The 22,396-nt window shown below is 42.3% G+C and overlaps 1 protein-coding gene and 1 non-coding gene across 3 annotated transcripts in view; both read left to right on the top strand.

Annotated features, from left to right (window-relative positions):
* The window catches only part of LOC124622009 (LARGE xylosyl- and glucuronyltransferase 1-like), a 177,637-nt gene that overhangs the window by 63,666 nt on the left and 91,575 nt on the right, over window positions 1-22,396 (top strand). For both annotated transcript variants that reach the window (XM_047147560.1, XM_047147561.1), the window contains one exon: window positions 12,768-12,892. In XM_047147560.1, the coding sequence (XP_047003516.1) occupies window positions 12,768-12,892 (125 nt within the window). The remainder of the gene's footprint in view (window positions 1-12,767; window positions 12,893-22,396) is intronic.
* Trnat-ugu lies at window positions 17,752-17,826 on the top strand. Its single transcript has one exon. It is a non-coding gene; the product is annotated as a tRNA-Thr (tRNA).

Genomic DNA, 22,396 nt, shown 5'->3' with positions numbered 1-22,396 from the left:
TCTCCCCTTCATTCTATCCCTGCGAAACCCTACATTTCAGCAGGATAATGCACTATCACATGTTGCAGGTCCTGTATGGGCCTTTCTGGATACAGAAAATGTTCAACTGCTGCCCTGGTCAGCACATTCTCCAGATCTCTCTCTCGATGGTGGCCGAGCAACTAGCTTGTCACAATACGCCAGTCACTACTCTTGATGAACTGTGGTATCGTGTTGAAGCTGCATGGGCAGCTGTACCTGTACACGCCATCCAAGCTCTGTTTGACTCAATGCCCAGGCGTATCAAAACCGTTATTACGGCCAGAGGTGGTTGTTCTAGGTACTGATGTCTCAGGATCTATGCACCCAAATTGCGTGAAAATGTAATCACATGTCAGTTCTAGTATAATATATTTGTCCAATGAATAACCGTTTATCATCTGCATTTCTTCTTGGTGTAGTAATTTTAATGATCAGTAGTGTATATAATGATTGTGATACGACAATTTGGTGTTTACAAATATGGATGCTTAATTGGACATGTGTGTCTGTGTCATGGTTAAATTTGTAATTCTGGAGCAGGATCTGCTGTCAACCAGGTATGAGTGCAGATGTATGAGAGGACATGCAATGACTGTATGAGTGTGTGAGAATTTGTAACTCAGCAAGGAACAGTGTAATAATGCACTAGCCTATGTCGTGGGGTCAGGGACTTAGATTGAGGATATTATCTGTGTAGGTGCCTTAAGAATACGGATAGCTGAACTGTAGGTTCAACATTGGTTGTCTGTGGAGAGGTCTTGCCAACATATAGTTCTTCAAAAGAGGCAACAGTAGTTAGAAGGTCAACAATGTATATGTTAGCCTGAGGTATGGTCTTGTAACATTAGGCAATATGTTCTTGTTATTTTGGCACAGAAGCATGGCTGAAATCAGTGGAGAACAACAGCCATTGTGATTCCTGAGGACATCCAAGTCTAGCACACATTTTTTACAACGATGGCATTCTTTTGGACAAAATATTATAGAGGTAAAGTAATGCCCACTTGGTACTGCATATTTGGTTGTCATTGGGGGGCAGGGGGAGGAGGAGGGAAGTGGCTAGGTATTGTCATCAGAAGAAATTCTTATAGTCTATGGATGGAAGTGTGGAATGTTAGAGCCCTTAACTGTGTTGGCGTGTTAGAGAGTATGAAAAGAGAAGTGTATAAGTTTACACTAGATGTAATTATGAAGTGCCGTAGCAAGAATTAGGTTTTTGGTCTGGTGAGTTTAGAGATATCAATACAATATCAGTTAGGAGCAGTGCATTATTAATGAAAAGTTGCTGAATAAAATTGAAGAGAAACTAACTTTATGGTGTGATGCAATTAAAAGAAGTGATATGTTGATAGATCATTTTCTAAACCAAGATTGAGAGGGAAACCAGAAGGCATGAATACAGTTAGTAATTTCAAATGGATTTAGGATGCAGCAGCTATGCAGAATTGAAGAGACTTCTACAGGATAGACCAGCATATAGAGATGCTTCAAATCAGCCTTTGTACAGAAATCTGCAACAGTTTCTGCTACTACTAGTAGTAGAAATAGTTTTCCAGCTGAGTGATAGTTGCAGTTGTATCAGCATTGGTGTTCAAAAATATATCTTCTGAAATTGTTTATTTGAGCTATGATGGTCTGTCATTACAATAATCTGTGATTAATTGGCCGGTGGTACACCTTTTCATCAGCCTTGTAAATGTATGATCAATGTTGTTACTTTAATCCAGAAGTGATGTGGTGGTGACATTTATTTTATTTTTATTAAAATAAGGAACTAATGAGTTCTGTGGTCAAGCCAGAATGGAGATATGAGTAGAAAACTTCCTGGCAGATTAAAACTGTGTGCCGGACCGAGACCTGAACTTGGGACATTTCAGTGAGCACTTGCCTGCGAAAGTTAAAGGTCCTAAGTTCGAATCTTGGTACAGCACACAGTTTTAATGTGTGTGTTGAAGTTTCATATCAGCACACACTCTGGTGCAGAGTAGAAAATTCATTCTGAAGATAGGCGTGGGATGGCCTGACAAGCTGAGAAAAGAGTATAGCCAAAGTTGATTAAACTTATGTATGGGCATGTTGGTCACATATGCAAATGTCAGCTGTTGTCAGAGGATAGAGTTAGGCATATTTTATATAAAATAGTAAAATAAAAATAAACATAAGAGTAAATTGGCCTAGAGTGTGGCTGCTAAACTAAATTGAGTTTACAAAACTGAGTTTCTGGAACAAAAACTTTACACCAGTGTGTTACCGGTTTTGACTGGAGGCAATGAGACATGAGGTTTTAATATGAAAGCAATTCAACAATTGACGGTTCATTAGAGAACAATGGAGATATGCATATTGGGAGTTACAGGAAGACTAACAGATGTATGAGGGAAGAGACGGAAGTGGAAGATTACTTTATGATGCGTGCAAGACATGTGGTCAATAAAATAAATAGTTGATATATCAAAGAAATTCTTTGTTCAGTTCCAAGAGATAAGAAAATAGTCACCTAATAAAATTTGTTTAGATGTTATTTGCTTGCTATTTTGCTGAGGTATCAGGAACTTAAATTGCCAGTTCTTCCTCTTGCTGGTTCTGCCAACACATTTCTATTGGAAGCAGCATTCTTAAGTAAACCCCTCGGACTATTGGGCAAAGACCATTTATGTATGTTGGCTAACAAAAAGCAATGGAAAATTCAGGCTGGGATAATGACAATATTCTGAGAAGGATAGGTTATTATTCACCATATAGTGGAGATGCTTAGTTGCAGACAGGCAACACAAAGAAACTGTCAAACAAGTAAGTTTATGGTCGCAAAGAACTTCATCAGAATCAGGCAACACCCACCCACACACACACACACACACACACACACACACACACACACACACACAAATGTGTGTGTGTGTGTGTTCACGCGCGCGCGCGCCTGCGCACATTTTTTCTGATTGTGATGAAGGCCTTTTTGACTGAAAGCTTTGACAGCCTTTTGTTGTGCCTATCTGCGACTCAGCATCTCTGCTATATGGTGAGTAGTAATCTATCCTTTATGTAATAATGGCTAACAATAAGTGTTTTTATAGGAGCCAACTGTTTTATAATTTCCACATAGGTTGTTCCAGGTTGGAATAAAACAATATAAGGAAATAGATAGGTTGCTACTTGCCACAAAGATGACATGTTAAGTTGAAGACAGGCACCGCTAAAAGACACTGACACATCAGCTTTTGGCTATAGGCCTTGTCACAAGAGGAAACACACGCATTTGTTCACTCAGGTGTAGCCATCACTGCCAAATGTAGATGTTGGCATGCGGTGGAGGAATGTTGGATGTGGATGGAAACTGTCAGGATGCGCTGTATTAAAACTCGGCCGTGATCTTCAAGTCTTTTATTATTCCCAGCTACAGTGCTGCATTCCTCTCTGTCTACATCACAGGGTCCCACGATACCGAGGACGCCATTTCACTCTCTGCAAAACAGCTTGGCACGGAAGGGCTACCTCAGCAACCTGAGCAATGTACTGCCATGTGCCGGCCGTCTACAGCTGCGGAATTTTGCCGATGTCAGTATGCACTGGCAACTGACTCAGTGGCTTTCATCCCCGTTGCCTCAGTGCTGCTCGCTGGGAGCTGCAGGGCGGCCGGATTTGCGCTTCTTCGCTGTCATGGTTAAGATCACGGGCAACAACAAGTGCCTGCAATCCGACATCCAAATCTGAGGCCCTTGCCTCAGGATGCCTCTGGCATGTGTTGGAAGCCAACAAGACTGCCCACAGTAGTGGGCCGTCCAGTGGCCTGGCGCTTGCTGGCTATAGACCCCACATTGGCCTCAGAGGGTCGAACCAGCGACCCACTGTGGACTGGAATGCTGGTGCCCCATCTGCTGCTGCATGTAGCTGGTGGTGTGACATGCCTCGCCGTCCAGGAGAGTTGCCGCACTTGAATCCCCCTCGTTAGAAAACTGGCACCTATTTATACGCAGTTGTGCACCTCTGTTTTGCTAATGCGCCACTCACAGTCATATACTCATAACACCTAGGCAGGCCAGTGGGCCCCTTCTGTCTGTAACTTGCGCCATGCAAACCTCTGCGTTTACTCTTTTCGGCGGTTCTGTGGCCCTGTGGCCTCCATTCTACTTCACAACTGCTGGTAAGCATAATTTACTGTCAACAGGCCCGCGTCTGGCTGTAACTTGTGTGCTCAGAAATATTGCACTGAATCTAACTTTTTCCTATCTTAAATGGTGGTACTGCTACATTATTCCCCCCTTCGGAAAGACCCATTCCCCGGGTTGACCTCTAACTACTCTTAAACTTGTTTGGGTTGACACGTACTTATGACATATTTACTACTACTATTAGAAAACTTAGATGTGGTCTAGTCCTCTTAAAATACATGACATGAGACAAAACATAAAAATTCCTTACAGGATGACCACTCCACTTAATGCTCAATCAAACCCATACCTACCCGTCTTACGCCCTCGGTATCCAATCCACTGGGATTTGAACTACTGTTGGTTCCCTCTTGGAACTGGCTGTCCACCTGATCAGAATGAAAACAACACACAACAGAGTTGAGGCTATAATGGCACTTGGCACAGAGGTGCTCAGAACAATAGTTGCTTGTTGTTGCCTTTCCCTATATTGAGCGACATGCTGCACAAGCTGCTCGGCTGGTATGTGCCCCTCTTGTTCTGAAATGAACTGGTTAATGGATTCCAACAGAACTGACTCCAGAGTTTGATTTAACAAGGTCAGATTCTGCCTTGGCAAAAACTCTAAAGTTGCTTCTGGCTAGTACAGCTGTGGCTATGTAACATTCAGTTGTGTGACTCCTGAAATTGACGCTGGCAGATGGAAGGTTGGTCCTATTATGTTAAACGCAGTTCCATTTATTAACATTCTGCTCTCCTCGAGCTCTATACATTTTGCTTCAGAAAATACCTCCTGCGCAAAACAGCGTGCTACTACTATTAATTTTTCATAGGTGGAGAAGATCCAATGCATTCTGACATGTTGCAAGCTCAATTTTGGCTCCATGATGTCCCTTGGACAGTCTATTTTTTCCCTCTTGGCTAAAACTAACTGCACCGTGCATGTGTCCGGATTGGTGCTTATCACCCTGGCTGGACGTACTGTATGGCAGCTTCGTAATTACTCCCTTGTCATCCTGGCGTACCGGCTGTTAACTGCCGAGATCAGCAAGTCTTCCTCAGGTTTTACTTCTACAAATGTGTTCAATGCTCCCCTTTTCAGTGACCTGAGGACAGGGATCGCCATCACTGCATCTTCAAAAAGACTGCTGTCCCTCGCAGGCCCACAATACTCGAAAACACATACAACGTATGAAAATACAATGCCTAATTAATGTACGCAAACCCAATGATACATAACAAGAAAACAAAAAACTGCAAATACTCTACCACTTTCGGGATTGCAAAGCATACAGTACAGCATGCTGCACTCTATCTTCCTGGTTTTCCCTGCCCTTAACACCTCTCTCCACTCTCTCTTTCTTCCTCTTCCCTTCTTGTGACATGCCTGGAATCACATCCGGACAACCCTTAAATGGCCGCAACCGCCCAATGTGTATTATCGTTGTTCTAGTTGGCAGCTGAAGCTTAACATTAACGGGGGATGTGGTTTCAACTACTCGGTATGGCCCTTGATACCTCATGACAAACTTCTTCATTTTCCCTTTTGGCATATAGGGCTTGGACAGCATTACCCATTGCCCTACTCCATACTGCGGTAAACTTCCTTTCCACTTCACTGCATCTTCCTGCCTTTCCAAAGCCTTTGTATTCACCTTTTGTACCCATTCCCAAACATCCCAAATTGTCCTCACGAATTGACGTGTGGACTTTCGCATTGTATGTGCATACAATATGCATCAAATACTCATCCCTCTGACTGTGATGAGAAAGCACATAAAAACTCAGCATCTTCCCGATTGGTCTGTGTACCCACCATTCTGTCCTTCCATTCACCTGTGGATGCAACACGCTCGTCCTCAACTTCTCTACATTCAACAATTTACACAGTTCCTTCATTAAATCCGACGTTATGTTAGTCCCTTAGTAATTATGGTCTCCGGTACACCAAACTTAAAAATGCAGTTCTTTATTAACGCTTGTGCGACCATTGCTGCCTGTTGATTTGGCATAGCCACCATCTCCATATACCTCGATAAATGGTGTATTATTGTCAGAACGAATCTTTTCCCCGATGGTGTTCGACTGAAAGGTCCTAAGACATCAATTCCCAACATAGAAAATGGACATGTCGATTCCAGCAATCGATGTAGCTGCAACTGTTTCAGACTAAAATCTGCTCTGTGGACACATGGTATACAATTCTTGACATACTGATCCACATCTACTTTCCTAACCCTCCACCAGTATCTCTCTGCCACACTCCTATTCGTCGCTCTACTCCCACCATGACCAGATAGCACTTAATCATGTGTTTCTTTTAAAACCTCATCTCTCAGTTTCATCTATTTTCGCCACCTTTCTACTCAGTGCATCTGCATTACCATGCTTCTTCCCAGGCTTGTGCACCACCTTGTAGTCAAATTCACTAAGCCTCACAGCCCACCTAACGAGTCTCGTGGACGGATCCTTCAACCCAAACAACCAGCATGATCTGTCACTACCCAAAATATTCTCCCATATATATAACATTTAAAATATGTGATTCCTTAGATTACACTTAGCATCTCCCTCTCTGTTGTTGAGTAATTCCTCTCTGCTGCATTCAACTGCCCTGCCTAGATGCGTAGGCTACAAGATGTTTTTTCCCATTAATTTCCTGCCTAAGAACATACCCTAATGCTTGATTCAATGCATCACATGCTAGAATAAATTCTTTTTCAAAATCTGGAAACACAAGAACCGGACTTGATGTTAACACTTCTTTCAGTTTTTCAAATGCTTGCTGATACTCCTCTGTCCACTCAAATTTCACACCGTTCCATAACAATTGCGTCAATGGCTGTGCTAAATCTGCAAAACCCTTCATGAACTTTCGATAGAAATTGCAAATTCCGACAAATGATTGCGCTTCCTTAACTGTTTTCGGCTCCTGAAAATCCCTTACAGCCTGTACCAACCTCGGATCTGTTTGCACCCTGTCTTTACTGATGATATGACCTAAATATTTCACTCCTTCCAATGCAAAATGACACTTCTCCAGGCTCAGTGTCAAAGGAGCTGCTCTTAACCTCACAAAGACTTCCCTTAACTGCTGTCTATGCTGATCCATACTACTTGAAAACACTATAATGTTATCCAAATACAAAAGACACTGCCGTGGTTTCATACTCCTCAACACACTGTCTAGCAATCTCTGAAATGTTGTGGGAGCATTTTTCAAACTGAATGGCATCCTGATGTACTGGTAATGACCTCCAGGAGTAGAGAAAGCAGTTTTTGGATGATCCTCTGGAGTCACCTGATAACGACTAGTCAAATCCATTGTAGAAAAATACGGGAAAAGTCTCCGATATGTTTGGAATGGAGTATGTGTCCATTACTGTCGTATTATTGAGGTATTGCTAGTCACAACAGAACCTCTATTTCTTAGTTCTGTCCATAGATTTTTTAGGCACAACAACAACGCCCGCTCCCTAGCAACTATTACTATGCTCTATAATACCGTCTGCACGTTGCTGATCAATGAAATCCTCCACAATCAGCTGATAATGCCTCAGTATTCTGTATGGTTTATGGTAAACAGGTGCTTAGTTCCCTGTCGGTATCTGATGTTAAGCTGACGCAGTTGCTGGTAACGGCCCTTGCGGAAAAAAAATACTGAAATTCCCACAACAATTCTTCCATATGCTCTTTTTCTTCTCCTTTCAAATGCTTAACTTTGTTACGTAATGCATTTCTATGGGCAGTTAGTGGTTGATTGCTACACCCACCTCTCGAACGCCAGTCCTCGCCATCTGTTACATCCAAATTGGCTACTAAAACTTTTTTTCCCTAATTCGCATGTACAGCAATAAAATTATCCACGTTCACAGGGACTACTCACCCGTCGTTTCCCTCTTGCATGCGTACAATACTACCTTTCACAAAACAACCTAAAACCCACAGGTAGATTTGACTCTACACGTACCAAAAGTGACGTCTTGGTGCCACTAGACACGCACTAATTCTAATTAAGCCTTAATGCTAATGTACACAGTTCAGTTGGTTTACTCATTACTTTGAACGCCCCTCGCGACAGCTCTGCATCGACAACAGTTTCCCCTAGTTGAAATAACATTCCACCAAGTTCCACAGTTTGCTGTCCAAGGTCAATTTTGGCATGATGTTGATGCAAGAAATCTTCTCCTAGAATCATGTCCTCACTTACCTGTGATACTACTTCCAAGCATGCATCAAATTGGACGTCCCCTATGAGATAGTCAACTGTCACTGACCCCAAAGGTGTAACCTCCTTATCCCTCACTCCACTCAACCTATAATGTGGTGGGTCTAACTTCCTTTGTCCCATTAAACTCTTAGTAGCCACTGACACTTGCACTCCTGTGTCCAACAAAATCTTGAACTTTTTAGTTCCTATGGATCCTACCACTGAACATTCCACTTCTGCATACATATTTGTAGCACTGAAATAAAACGGGAGCTCCCTTAGGTGGGTCTTGGGCCCCCTCTGCCATTTAACAATTGTCCACCTCTACTAACTCCACTTCTCCATCCTCTACGCCGTTGATTTCCACCCCTTCCTCTATTCCTCTGTAACTGGGTGCATTGCCCCTGCACATGTCCCATACAAACACACTCGTAACATTTTATTCCCGCTGTAAACACTGCTTGTCTATCCAATACCCCCCGTTGCCACGTCTATTTTCTCACATTGGATTGCCAGCTGAACGACCGAATAAAAATCTTTAGAGTCCCTTCGTACACTTTCCGTGCCATATGCGCCGGTAACCCCCTCAAAAATACATCAAGTGCCCTTTGCTCGGCCTCCTGCAACATAACACCATTTGCTTCATCGCTCTGACCGAACTCGTAAGTATACTCGTTAATTTCTCTTATTCTGTCCGCAAATTTCTCGACCGTCTCACCCTGTCTCTTCCTCATTGTACTCAACCTCTCCCTAAAGAACCAAATGCTATTCTGTTTCTTGTGCCTCTGGAAAAGCCCCCTCCCCCCCCCCCCCCCCTTCAACTGCTTGAACTGCTCTGCCTTCCTCAAGGCCTGAGAACACCTTACATACGTCTTCGCTTCACTCGTTAATCTAATCTTGGCTACATGTAATAACTGTTCGTCAGACCAACCATTCCTCACAGCTGAAGTTTCCAAGTCCTCCACAAACGAACGCACATCCACAGATGCTTTGCCAGTTGCCAGAAAACGGAATAATCGAACTTGCGGCAGCTGGATCAGTCTCCTGCTGTGGCACCCCAGGCAACAATGACTGATCAGATGAGGTTTCCTATTCACTCCTACATGTTAATACACTTTTCAACTGCGTATTGTCCACTGTTAATTGTGCTACCTTTTCCATCAAAATCCGTACCCCTTCTGGTTCCGACACACCTTGTGTTCTTGACTCTGCCATTGTGTTGCTTTTATTCCCAGTTAGTCCCATTTCAACCTATAAAATCCCACAGAAACAAAACATTTAACTACAAAAATAAACTGACTTCTTACAGCTCAGTATCTCATCTTATGTTTTAGGAGGAGATAAATAAAACATCATACTCAACCCAATACAATAGTAATTAAATGCCACGAAAGAAAAAAAAAAAATCTTACTGCCCCAAATACACGTACATTTACTCTGACAATTCAAAGAAAGAAAACCCCCAACACACAAAAAGAAAAATTGGTCAACACTCACCACATTTTGTGACTGTAATGCAGGCAGTGGGCTCGAACGTCATACTGTACAGACGACGCTCGCTATTCTGATACCAAATGTAGCCGTCACTGCCAAATGTAGATGTCGGCGTGCGGTGGAGGAATGTTGGACGTGGATGGAAACTGTCAGGATGCACCGTATTAAAACTTGGCCGTGATCTTAGAGTGTTTTATTATTCCCAGCTACAGTGCCGCGTTCCTCTCTGTCTACATCACAGGGTCTCGCAATGCCGAGGACACCACTTTGCTGTTTGCAAAACAGCTTGGCACAGAAGGGCTACTTCAGTGACCTGTGCAATGTGCTGTGGCGTGCCGGCCATGTACAGCCGCGGAATTTTGACGAAGTCAGGATGCACCGGCAGCTGACTCGGCGGCCTTAGTCCCCGTTGCCACAGTACTGCTCCCTGGGAGCCGCAGGGCGTCCAAATGCGTGCTTCTTTGCTGTCATGGTTAAGATCGTGGGCGACAACAAGTGCATGCGATCCGACAGCTAAATCTGCAGCCCTCACCCCGGGATGCCTACGGCATGTGTTGGGAGCCAACGAGACTGCCAGCAGTAGCGTGCCATTGAGTGATCTGCCGCTGGCTGGCTACGGACCCCTTATTGGCCTCAGAGGGTTGAACCAGCGACCCGCCGTGGACTGGAATGCTGGCGCCACATCTGCTGCTGCGTGTAGCTGGTGGTGTGACATGCCCCACCATCCAGGACAGCTGCCACACTTGAATCCCCCTTGTTAGAAAACTGGCATCTATTTATACACTTGCGCCATGCAAACCTCTGTGTTTAGTCTTTTCAGCGGTTCTACGGCCCTGTGGCCTCCATTGTACTTCGCAAACTGGTAAGCGTAACTTACTGTCAACAGACCTGCGCCTGGCTGTAACTTGTGCGCTCAGAAATATTGCACGGAATCTAACTTTTTCCTATCTTAAATGATGGTGCTGCTACACAGGCAAGCATGTATCTCATGCACACAAGACCGCCATCTGCAGTGGCTCGGACCAGAGTGGCATTGTGAACTCCATCTTCATCACGCAAGTAAGACTAGCTGATTGTACTAGTTCAGGTAGATACTGGAAACCAGAGTTAATCTCTTCTGATGTGAAGTGACATACATCATTGGTACCAATGGTAAGCCACCCACCTGCAGTTGCATGCACCCTGTATTCTTCGTTTCATCCCAAAGAGTCTGGGATGACTCTCATCTCTATCCCACCCTCGCCTGCCCCTTCCTCTTCTTGGTATGAACATAAGAGTGCATGCTGGATTTCTTCTCCTCTTCTTCACCACCTTTAATCCATAAGGACCTCCATCACACACTTATCGTAACACTGGACTTCCCAACAACTAATAATTCCCCCCCCCCCCCTCCCCCCGCCCCCTGTGAATATGAAGACCTCGATAGCCGAGAGACATCACCTGAGGTAGGGCAAATGACTTGTGCTGCCTTGTGATCATTTGCAGCTGCAGATAGCAACGAAAAGGCATTCTCTGCCTGCCACACTTTCAAATGACCTGTTATCCTGTCCTTGGAAAAAAAGTACTCAGATAGAAATTTTCAAATGAGATTTAGTTTTATTATTGTGTTTTGGGGATGCTGGAAGAAGATCTTTTCTGCCACATTGCACACTACCCCCTATAGATTTGAATGAGAGAGCATGAGACACCGGCAAAAAAATAAACTGTCAGTACTGAAACATGCCTTAACCTTCAAAGTTCCCTCAGAGAAAATACTCTAAATTCATGTATGTTCTATTATGTAATATATTTTTATTAATATAGAAAGCAAATGATCAAATAATGCCTACAATTAATAAATGTGAACAATGGATGTTGACAAATAATTTAATAGATGATGATCTAGTTGATTTGTAATGCCATGTATCATTGCCTAAACTTGTGATATAATACACTGCCTAGAAACCTCTAGAATACATTCTTTACAATCCAGATTTATTGTGATGGTACTTGAATTTGTTTAATCTGTCTAATGAGCCCTTAGCAGATAATTGTTTAATTGTGAAAGAAAGGCAATGAACCTTGTACACAACTCATTATCTTTTTAAGTAGCATACTGTAGGATTCTCACTGTTGTAAGGGAAACATATTTTTGAATTGTGATGCCATTGGAAAACAGGATGTATTGATTTTGTCACATTCCAGCAGTCCAGGTTACATTTTATTTCATCGTGAATAAATGGTCTTTAGAAATATATGGTTTATAAGAATACTGGCAATGATTGCGCATTTTTACATTCTTTTAGAACAGGGTGAAAACTAAACAGGATTATTCAGGGCATTGGAGAATTGTAAATTTACTGTAGAAAGATTTAAGTTTGTGACATATTATGAAAAAGAAAGTTGCCACTCACTTTATAGTGGAGATGCTGAGTCGCAGATTGCAACCCACTCACATGACTGCAGTCACAGGCAGCTGAAGCCACACTGCCATCTGATAGTGTGGCTTCAGTTGCCTGAGATTGCAGTTGTGTGTGTGAGTTGTGTTTGCATGAGTGTGTGTCTGTGCGCGTCTTGTCTATTTCTGATGAATGCTTTACTGTCCGAAAGCTTGATTTGTGACAGTATTTTTGTTGTGCCTATCTGCGACTCAGCATCTCCACTATACGGTGAGTAGCAACTTTCTTTTCATGATATCGTTATATTCTATCCTGAATTTTGCATTGTTTAAGGTTGTACTTCTTACAAAAATCCAGATACCATTTACTCTATATAAAGTATTGGGTTTTTTGTTTGTCATTTTAGGTATTTGTGTTGGTGAGTGTAGAAAATTTATTCCTGTATTACACTTTTCCTACAGATCAGATGTATAAAAAGTCAGAGTTAGAGAAAACAGCACATTGTTTATTTTTCAGGTCCTATTAGTCTTACACTGTACATGTCAGATGCAGAAGCCCAACAGTTTCTCAGCTATGCTCTCAGCTCAGAGATACTAAATGGGAGGAAAAACATTGGGTACCACATCGTCTATAAGGAAGGTGTAAGTGAATTTGTATTTTTTGTTTTTATAATGCTAGTTCAATGTTTTGGCATTATTGTTTTTTTTTTTAATATTTTAGATTCTACGTTGTGTTTAAATTGAATTTCCTATGACTAATAATGATGTCCACTGTGAAATACACAGAGATTATAGAAACTTATATGTTTTTATTCTTTTATGTACCTGTATTTGTGAAGATTGCAGCTTTGTGAATTATTCATTATAAATGAATGAAATTTATTTCACATATGAGCTACAGTAACTGAATAAAATGACAGGTGTACATAGCAATAAAACAGCTATGCATGCTCAAGGTCAACAGACATTGGTCTGATCATGGGACTGTGTGACACACAATAACAGGGCTTAGTAACATCCACTGTGACATGCATCCACAATTAAGTTCCCAGGGAAGAGTCATCCTTAAAACTTTTAATGGAATATGGACCCATGGCCAAATTCATGGAGCACAGTAATCATTGACTCCAGCGTGAAACTGTGAGATGTTTGTCTAAACTCCCATGAATAATGCAACATTACTCTCACAGAAAATGTGTAAACCACCTTTTAAAGTGCTACCTAACATTATGGAATCTTGCTGTCATATTTGGATTGAGAAGTTACCATACTTCCCTAGATAATATCGTCACATTGAAATCAGAAGTGTGGCAGTGCTTCATCTCCTGTAAAACCAGTGACCCACTGTTTCAGTAGTTCTTTCTGGGACCAACTACAGCACCTTATATCTAGATCTTGACATTGGTCTTCTGTATGGCATATCTTTTTGATGAGAGGTCATAATCCTTGACTTCATATGTGATGTCCAACAAGTGATATGGTTATGGTACAGCCCAAAATATCACTTTAGCAACTTTTCTGACTGTCCCTTTTTCGACAAAGGCATAAAAACCCATTCTAAGTTGTCCGGGCTGTATTTCACTGGCTGGTGTTTGATGTTATAGAGTTCTCGATCTTTCTTCTGTGTGCATAGTGTCTGTATGTGAGCCAGCTGCCTTCCTCCTTTGGTCCTGGTGATGAGGTGTGTCACGTAGTTACCCAGAGTACCATGTGGTTGAAATGGAGACAGTGTACCCATTGTCATTTTGGCCTTGTGGCAGAAAGAACACTGCCAAGCCTGTAGTGTCTTGTTTCACTGTAATGTATGTGAATGTCATGATGGGCAGCATTGTATCTCAATCTCTCTGTTTGAAATCAACACATGTCAAGTGGGTATTGGCCTTTGTCTTACTAAAGCATTCTGTTAGGCCATCATCTATGGAAGGAAGGCAGTTGCCATCCTGTGGATGATGTCGCAATGTCAAATTACATTAGTTTTTATTGGAAAACTTTTCCATGATCAGAGATCACCACACAGAGTCTCCGTACTTAAAAATAATGTTTTCTTCAAGGAACTTGCAATTTCGAGAGCTTTGGCAGTTGGCGCAGCTTTGTTGACTGCATAGCGACTGAGATAGTCAGTGCAAACTACTATCTATTGATTCCCTTTTGTCGGCTCTGGGAAAATCCTCAAGAGGCTGATGCCAGTTTGATGGAATGGTGCTGCTGATGGTGAGATTAGTACTAGATGCTCCAGAGGTAATTGTGGCATGTTCCTATGTTGCCATCGTTCTTATAGTGACTCATGTAGTGTGTCTAATAGCTTGGTAGAGAACTGGCCAGTATAGCCTGTGACAGATCCTGTCCAGAGTCTCAAGAATTCTGGGTGACCAGATGTTAGAGCATTGTGGAAATACTTCAGGATAGCTGGCCATAGATGAGCTAGGATGATGAGCAACCATTTCTGCCGCACTGGACCATAGTTCCTCTTATACAATTCTCTGTTTATTAATTGGAATTCTCCTTTGTTCGGTCCCTCCTCCTTCAAGGCATCTGTGTTTTTCAGTAGTACTAGATCTCCCTCCTGTAAAGCAGCAGTGTCATTTAATCAGGGTGTATACGTGGACAAGGAAAATTAAATTCCTGGATTTCCTGGTTAAAAATACACTTTCTCCCAGGTGAAAATGCACTTTTTCCGTGTTAAGTGACAGTATACTCTTCCTCAGCACTGTAAAACTCATCAATCCTTTGAACGTTTATGGTTTTATGTACTGATGTAGAATTTCCTGGCACTTTAGAAATAGAGACTCGGGGGGGGGGGGGGGGGCGGCACACGTTTTGAAAGACCTTTGATGTACAGCAAGATGTACGCTGCATATTTTCGAATTACGAAGGTATAAATTTGAATTCCGCCAAACAACGCATGTCGCTTTCTGAAGCATTGAAATCGAGATTATGGTTGGTTGGTTGTTTTGGGAAAGGAGACCAGACAGCGAGGTCATCGGTCTCATCGGATTAGGGAAGGACCTGGAAGGAAGTTGGCCGTGCCCTTTGAAAGGAACCATCCTGGCATTTTCCTGGAGCAATTTAGGGAAATCATGGAAAACTTAAATCAGGATGGTCGGACGCGGGATCGAGCCATCGTCCTCCCGAATGCGAGTCCAGTGTCTAACCACTGCGCCACCTCGCTCAGTCCGAGATTATGATTGGCTTCTGTAAGCCAGTCATAGCTCATGTCACGTGATCTCGCCAGCTGATGACAGCGTAGGGCATGTGATATAGTCAGCCAATATCAAGATCACTCTTAAGTAGTGCGAACACACAAATAAGAAAAGTTCATGGTTTAAATTAATATACGTAGCATTCACATATAATACTGGTCTCGAAGATTAATAAGCTGGAAGAAAAGTTAAGCTTCCACATATAATGTTGATCTTTTTTGCGCGTGTTACACTTTAAGATACATCACACAAATGTGCCAGTAAAATTTTTGATAACAACGTAAATTTCTGATCTTCTGGGCTCAAAATTCTTCTAAATGGTCGTCCTCAAAGAGTTGATTTTTAAATCAGAGTCAAACGCTTTGTGATTTAAGAAATTCATCGTACATTCTCGCACATAGTTCATCTTGCGCCAAAGTAAATTTGCTTTGAATGTAACGCTTTTCAAACCACCATTCGCAATATTTTGCCGCAACCTGTTAGAAATAGCTTCGTTTCAGCAGTTGCAAGAGAGCGCCAGATAACAGACGCCACCCGCGCTTGCGCAGCTACGATGACGCAGGAAGCCCATATATACGTTTGTACGTGTAAAACATTAAAAGATTTTACATTATGTCATAAAATAAACAAGACATCAGAGGAAACTTCAAAAGCATCGGAATTTCGGGAACCATACTAAAATGCATAATTCGGCTTAAAATACACACTCATATGTACATTTTCTTGGAGTACCGGTACCTTACTATCTCATATTTGGTTCTTTATTATGGCATAATGCCATACGTGCACTTGAAATGCAGCGAACAGTTGAAACTAGCCAATAGTGTGAAATTAAATACTTCGTTTCAAATAAATTGACTGCCTCAGCAGAAATAATTACTGAAAGCCAAATCTCTTTAGCAAACCAGCAAGAATAACTTCATTGTTCCGCAAGGCAATTAATGCTTGACTGTCAGAAAGGTGGAGATAATATCTGAAACTAATAACATATTTTGGCCATCCGTAACTATGCGAACGTATTTTAACAAAATACACAAAAATCTGGTTTGTTCTCATTTAACGTGAGAGCAGCATACGAAGAGGAAACAACAAAATCACTGAACGTAAACACAGGTCACGTGGAGACGACCCATCTCCCCACCACAACTCAGACTGCTCTGTGCATTAGCCCCGGATCTACAATATTTCCGAACCGGGGCAATATTAAGTAGTGGCGCCCAGCCCAGCTTCTGTAACCAGAAGCGCTAGAAGATACTACTCATACGCGATTCAACTGCGCGTGCGCAAGAGCCTGCCTGCAACTGCTCAAACGAATCTAATTTAAACAGTTATGAAATGATAATTAAATGGTCACTCTAGCTGCAAACAGGCGTTGATGTACTTCATTGGGGACATGTTGAAAATGTGTGCCCCGACCGGGCCTCGAACCCGGGATCTCCTGCTTACATGGCAGACTATCTATCTGAGCCACCGTGGGCACAGAGGGTAGCGCGTCTGCAGGGACTTATCCCTTGCACGCTCCCCGTGAGATCCACATTCCCAACATGTCCACACCACTACATTCGTAGTGCGCCTAATAGATGTTTGCCCATCATACTCATTACTCGTGGCAGATTAATCTACCAAGTCCCGTACGAGTTCGGGCATAGTGTGTGCGTTCGCACAAGAAGGTCAGTGGCCGGGAAGCCGTATTTTAACTATATATGATGGTAGTATCTGTTCCCGAAAGAACAGTTACCGTGGATGACCATGCAGCTTTGCTAGAAATGAAATGATAATTAAATGGACACCCTACCTGCAAACAGGCGTTGATGTACTTCATTGGGGACATGTTGAAAATGTGTGCCCTGACTGGGACTCGAACCCGGGATCTCCTGCTTACATGGCAGACGCTCTATCCATCTGAGCCACCGTGGGCACAGAGGATAGCGCGTCTGCAGGGACTTATCCCTTGCACGCTCCCCGTGAGATTCACATTCCCAACATGTCCACACCACTACATTCGTAGTGTGCCTAATAGCAAAGCTGCATGGTCATCACGGTAACTGTTCTTTCGGGAACAGATACTACCGTCATATATAGTTAAAATATGGCTTCCCAGCCATTGACCTTCTTGTGCGAACGCACACGCTATGCCCGAACTCGTACGGGACTTGGTAGATTAATCTCCCACGAGTAATGAGTATGATGGGCAAACATCTATTAGCCGCACTACGAATGTAGTGGTGTGGACATGTTGGGAATGTGGATCTCACGGGGAGCGTGCAAGGGATAAGTCCCTGCAGACGCGCTATCCTCTGTGCCCACGGTGGCTCAGATGGATAGAGCGTCTGCCATGTAAGCAGGAGATCCCGGGTTCGAGTCCCGGTCGGGGCACACATTTTCAACATGTCCCCAATGAAGTACATCAACGCCTGTTTGCAGCTAGGGTGTCCATTTAATTATCATTTCATTTCTAGCAAAGCTGCATGGTCATCCACGGTAACTGTTCTTTCGGGAACAGATACTACCGTCCTATATAGTTAAACAGTTATCACGTCACGCTCATCGGAGGCAGTTTGTTGATATGAAGCATTGCAGTCTTCCTAAAGCCTTTGACACACTTTGCTGTTGGCAGACGCTTGTATGAGCACTGCTTTCTTGTTGTATATGGCGCATTTCCTTGGCAACTTAAGTTTTATTTTAGTTTTTTTTTCTCATGTTCATGTTTTGTTGCTGCAGAATCATTCTGCACTAGCAGGATACAGTAACATCCTTAGTTAGAGTATTTGTTCTTACCAGTCAAACTCACAAAAATTTAACTGAAAACTAAAACAATGGACAATTCTCGGAATTCTAAACAATTCCCGGGTTTTTCCCGGTTTTCTCCCGGATGAAAAAATTCCCGGGTTTTTCCCGGATCTCCTGGTTGTCCCGGGTCATATACACCCTGTTAATGCAGCGATGACTGAGATTTCATCCACAATGCTGTATCATTTGCTTGGAAGGCAGTCAGCATCCATGTGTTTGTGTCTGCTATTTTATATCACTGTGATGTCATAGTCCTGAAGCCTCTGTGTCTATCCCACCAGTTGACCCAACACATCCTTTTGGTTAACCAGTCAACATAGAGAATGGTAGTCTGTCACAACAGTGAATAGTTTGCCAAATGAATATGGCCGTAACTTATTATAAGCCAAACAGCTTCAAGACACTCTTTCTTGGTTGTAGAGTAGTACTTGGAAAATACTCTGGAAGCATAATTTATCAACATTTCAGTACCTTCATGAATTTCCGCTAGAACTGCACCTACCCCATAACTGCTACTGTCTGTGTGAAGTTCTGTTTTGGCTTCCTCATCATAGAATGCTAGAAATGGAGAAGATGTTAGTACCTCCTAAAGGATGTGTATAGACCTGTCTTGCATCCCGTTCCAGGAAGATTTTACATATCGCTGCAGTAATTGTTGCAGAGGAAATGCCTTAATTTAGAAGTCCTTTATGAATTGCTGGTAGTATGAGCACATTCCACGACAATTCATTACATCAAAGATGTGCTGAGGAGTTACAAAGTCTGACTGCTTTTTTTTTCTGTGAATTGGAATGGATGCCCCAAGATGTTCATTTCTTGTGAAGTAAAGAGTTACTTTTTTAGATTCAGGCTGACATCTGTTGTCTAAACTTCAACACAGCTGTGAAGCAGCTTAGATGCCCTTCAAATGTCTTCAGAAATTGGCACTGTCATCCATGTAGCAAAGACACATCATCCATTTAAAGTGTTGAAGCAGTCTATCATACTTGTGAAGGTGAGTGGAGTATTACATAGTTCAAATGGCATGAATCATACAGGCCATCAGGAGTTTTGAAGGCGGTCTTTTGCTGCTGAGATTCATTATCCTGGATTTGCTAATAGACTGTATGCATGCCCATAGTCGAGAAATAATTTTCTCCTTTCAGGCAGTCTCAGCTGTCATCATTGCGCAGCAATGGAGAGAGATCTTTCTTCAAGATTTCATTTAGTCATCGGTAATCAATGCAGAAATGTCATGTACCATCCTCCTTCTTCATCACAAGGGCCATCGGAGAGAATCAAGGACTCTCTTGAGGTTCAGTAATGTCATCTTGCAGCCATCTTCTCCACTTTCTCCCACATTATCTGTCATTCAGTTGTTGACACTCTGTATGAGTGTTGAATGATGGATGATTGCCAGTGTCAATACCATGTTTTACCATGGGGTCTGTTTTCAGGATGGTGATTCTTCTGGAAAACCTTTAATTCACTGGGAATTACATTTCACATTGGGAGGGGGGGGGGGGGGGGGGGGAGACAGGGAAATCTCAAGAAATTTAAGGAATTTTGTAAGATCTCAGGGAGTTTTGTGTTTTTAACCAAACATTGAAAATTAATTTAATTTAGTTTTATAGGTCACAAATTTTAAATTCTTACTGTAAAGAAAACATGTTAAGTTGCAGACAGGCACAATTAAAAGACACTTACATAAAGCTTTTGGCCACAGTTTTCATCAGCAAAAGAGAAACACACACCATTCATACACACAAGCAAGCACACCTGAGGCACACACAACCACCAACTCCAGCATCTCGGGCTGGCATGCAACTATGGGACACACATATAAATAACTTGTGTAGAAAACTATCATCTGTGTGTTATGGCCTAAGAATTTTGAAGGCTACAACAAGCAAAACAACAGTGCTGCAGGCATACTATGCACAGTTCCACTCACTAATCAGATATGGGATCATTTTCTGGGGATACTCAACTCACAGTGTAAAGGTTTTTAGAATGCAACAAAGAGCTTTAAGAATAATTTGTGGCCTTAAAAAGATGGAGTCCTGTAAATACCATTTTACTGAGCTTGGTGTCCTAAATGTTCCAAGTTTATTCATTTGTGAAACTATCTTGTTCACTAGGGACTACCTCCTGAAAACAGGCAAGCTGCTACAGAACAAAAGTGTAGACAACTATAGTACCAGAAGGGAATCAAATATACATCAAAAATATCACAGAACAACCACCTATCAGAGGAGCATAATTAACATTGGTGTAATACTACACGATAAGATACCAGAGGAAATAAAAAATACTACTCATCCAATATTTAAAGCTAAACTAAAGGAATTTCTAATAAAGCACTGTTTCTATTCTGTCAGAGAATTTCTGAATAAGTAACAAAATTAATTGTAGTAGGTACCTAATTTTAATTGCTAGTACTATGTATTATTGTAACTTATCTTTGACCTGTCCAATATCAATTGTACAATTTGTGCTATATGATAAAACTGGACCAATAAAAAGTCAAATCAAATATCATGTGGGATGCAAGCACCAATCTGGGGGATGGGTAAGGGGATGGGATAGTGGTGTGTGGTTGGGGAGAGAGACGAACGCTTCTGGTGGAGTTTGCAGGGACTAGAATTCCAACAGGCACAGTATCAGGAGGGCGTGAAGCAGGGAGGTGGGATAAAAGGAGAGAAGCAGGGAAAGACTGGGGGGGTGCGTTGGAAGAGGGTGGCAAATAGACAGGGCGGATCATGAGAATGGGGATGAGATAATAGAACAGAGGGGGTTGGAAACTGTTGGGTGAAGGGTGTGGGGGACAGTATGTTACTGTAGGTTGAGGCTGGGATAATTACGAGAGCAGAGACTGTGTTGTAAGGATAGCTTCCACCTGCACAGTTCAGAAAAGCTGGTGGTGGAGGAAAGGATCCAGATGGCTCGGATAGTGAAGCAGCTGTTGAAATCAAGTATGCTGTGTTCAGCTGCACGTTGTGCCATAGGATGGTCTACTTTGCTCTTGGCCACAGTTTGGCAGTGGCCATTCATCCTGGTGGGCAGCTGGTTGGTATTCATACCACTATAAAAAGCTGTGCAATGATTGCAGCAGAGCTGGGACAGTGGTCAGTAAATAGCAGCTCGGGAGCTGCATGCAGCTCTTTGGCCACTCCACTGTGCCTCATTGATAAATCAACTCAGACTTCAGCTCTTGCTGAACTTCATGGCCACAATGAGGTTGAAAACTGACGTTATAGAGGCACATATGCAGAGTGTTGGTCGTTTTTGCATAGCAGTCATTTTAAATGTTTATTTGATAGAATACAGTGAAAGAGAAAATCCTATATGCTCAGTTTGCATAATGCCTAATCCAAAAGCACTTGAAGTGCCTTAATTCAGACCAGTACTCAAAGTTTGGTACTGATTGTAAATTGTCGACAAATGGATATTGTTGGTGTTGTACCACAGGCTGGGCACAGGGAAGGTACACATGACACGTGCTAGACAACGGAGCCAGTTATCAGTGTGTTTAGTGGTCGGAGCCAGGGGGATCGGAAGAAAGCACACGGTCAACGAAAATATCTGCACCGTGTGTTAAGCTACTTGTATCTTTCAGCTAGCTACAAATTTTACAGTTATTTCTGCTATTAATTTAGTAAGCTATATAACTTTGTCATAGAGTTTTTATTTTTGGAATATGACTTGCTGTATCAAAGATACATATCCTCAGGAGTAATATATAATATTTTCTTGACATTGAGTGGTCTGGGATCATTTTGTGGCTCTTACGTATATGTTAAAAATGATTTAATTTTTTGAATTGAGGAAAGACTTCTGAGACGTTCCTAAAAGCTAGCTTTCTTTCACGGTATTCAAATCTACCAAAGCGCAACAACCCCTTTTTTAATAAAAACCTCTCATACTGTAATAAACACAAAAGATGCCACAGTCTCCATGTCACAACTTTTCATCAAAGATTCATGCAACTGGTGTCATTTCTACTACAGATCCCCCTGCGGGTTTGGGGGTAAGAATAGGCCCGCAGTATTCCTGCCTGTCGTAAGAGGCGACTAAAAGGAGTCTCAACTGTTTCGGCCTTTAATGTAATGGTCCCCTAAGGGATTTGACTACTCCATTTCAAAATTTTCCGTTAGTGCGTACCATTTGGGGAAGG

Source organism: Schistocerca americana, chromosome 7 (assembly GCF_021461395.2).
Source record: "Schistocerca americana isolate TAMUIC-IGC-003095 chromosome 7, iqSchAmer2.1, whole genome shotgun sequence".
Classification (NCBI taxonomy): domain Eukaryota; kingdom Metazoa; phylum Arthropoda; class Insecta; order Orthoptera; family Acrididae; genus Schistocerca; species Schistocerca americana.
The sequence above is the reverse complement of the archived record's forward strand: the minus strand, read 5'-3'. Positions and strand labels throughout refer to the sequence as shown.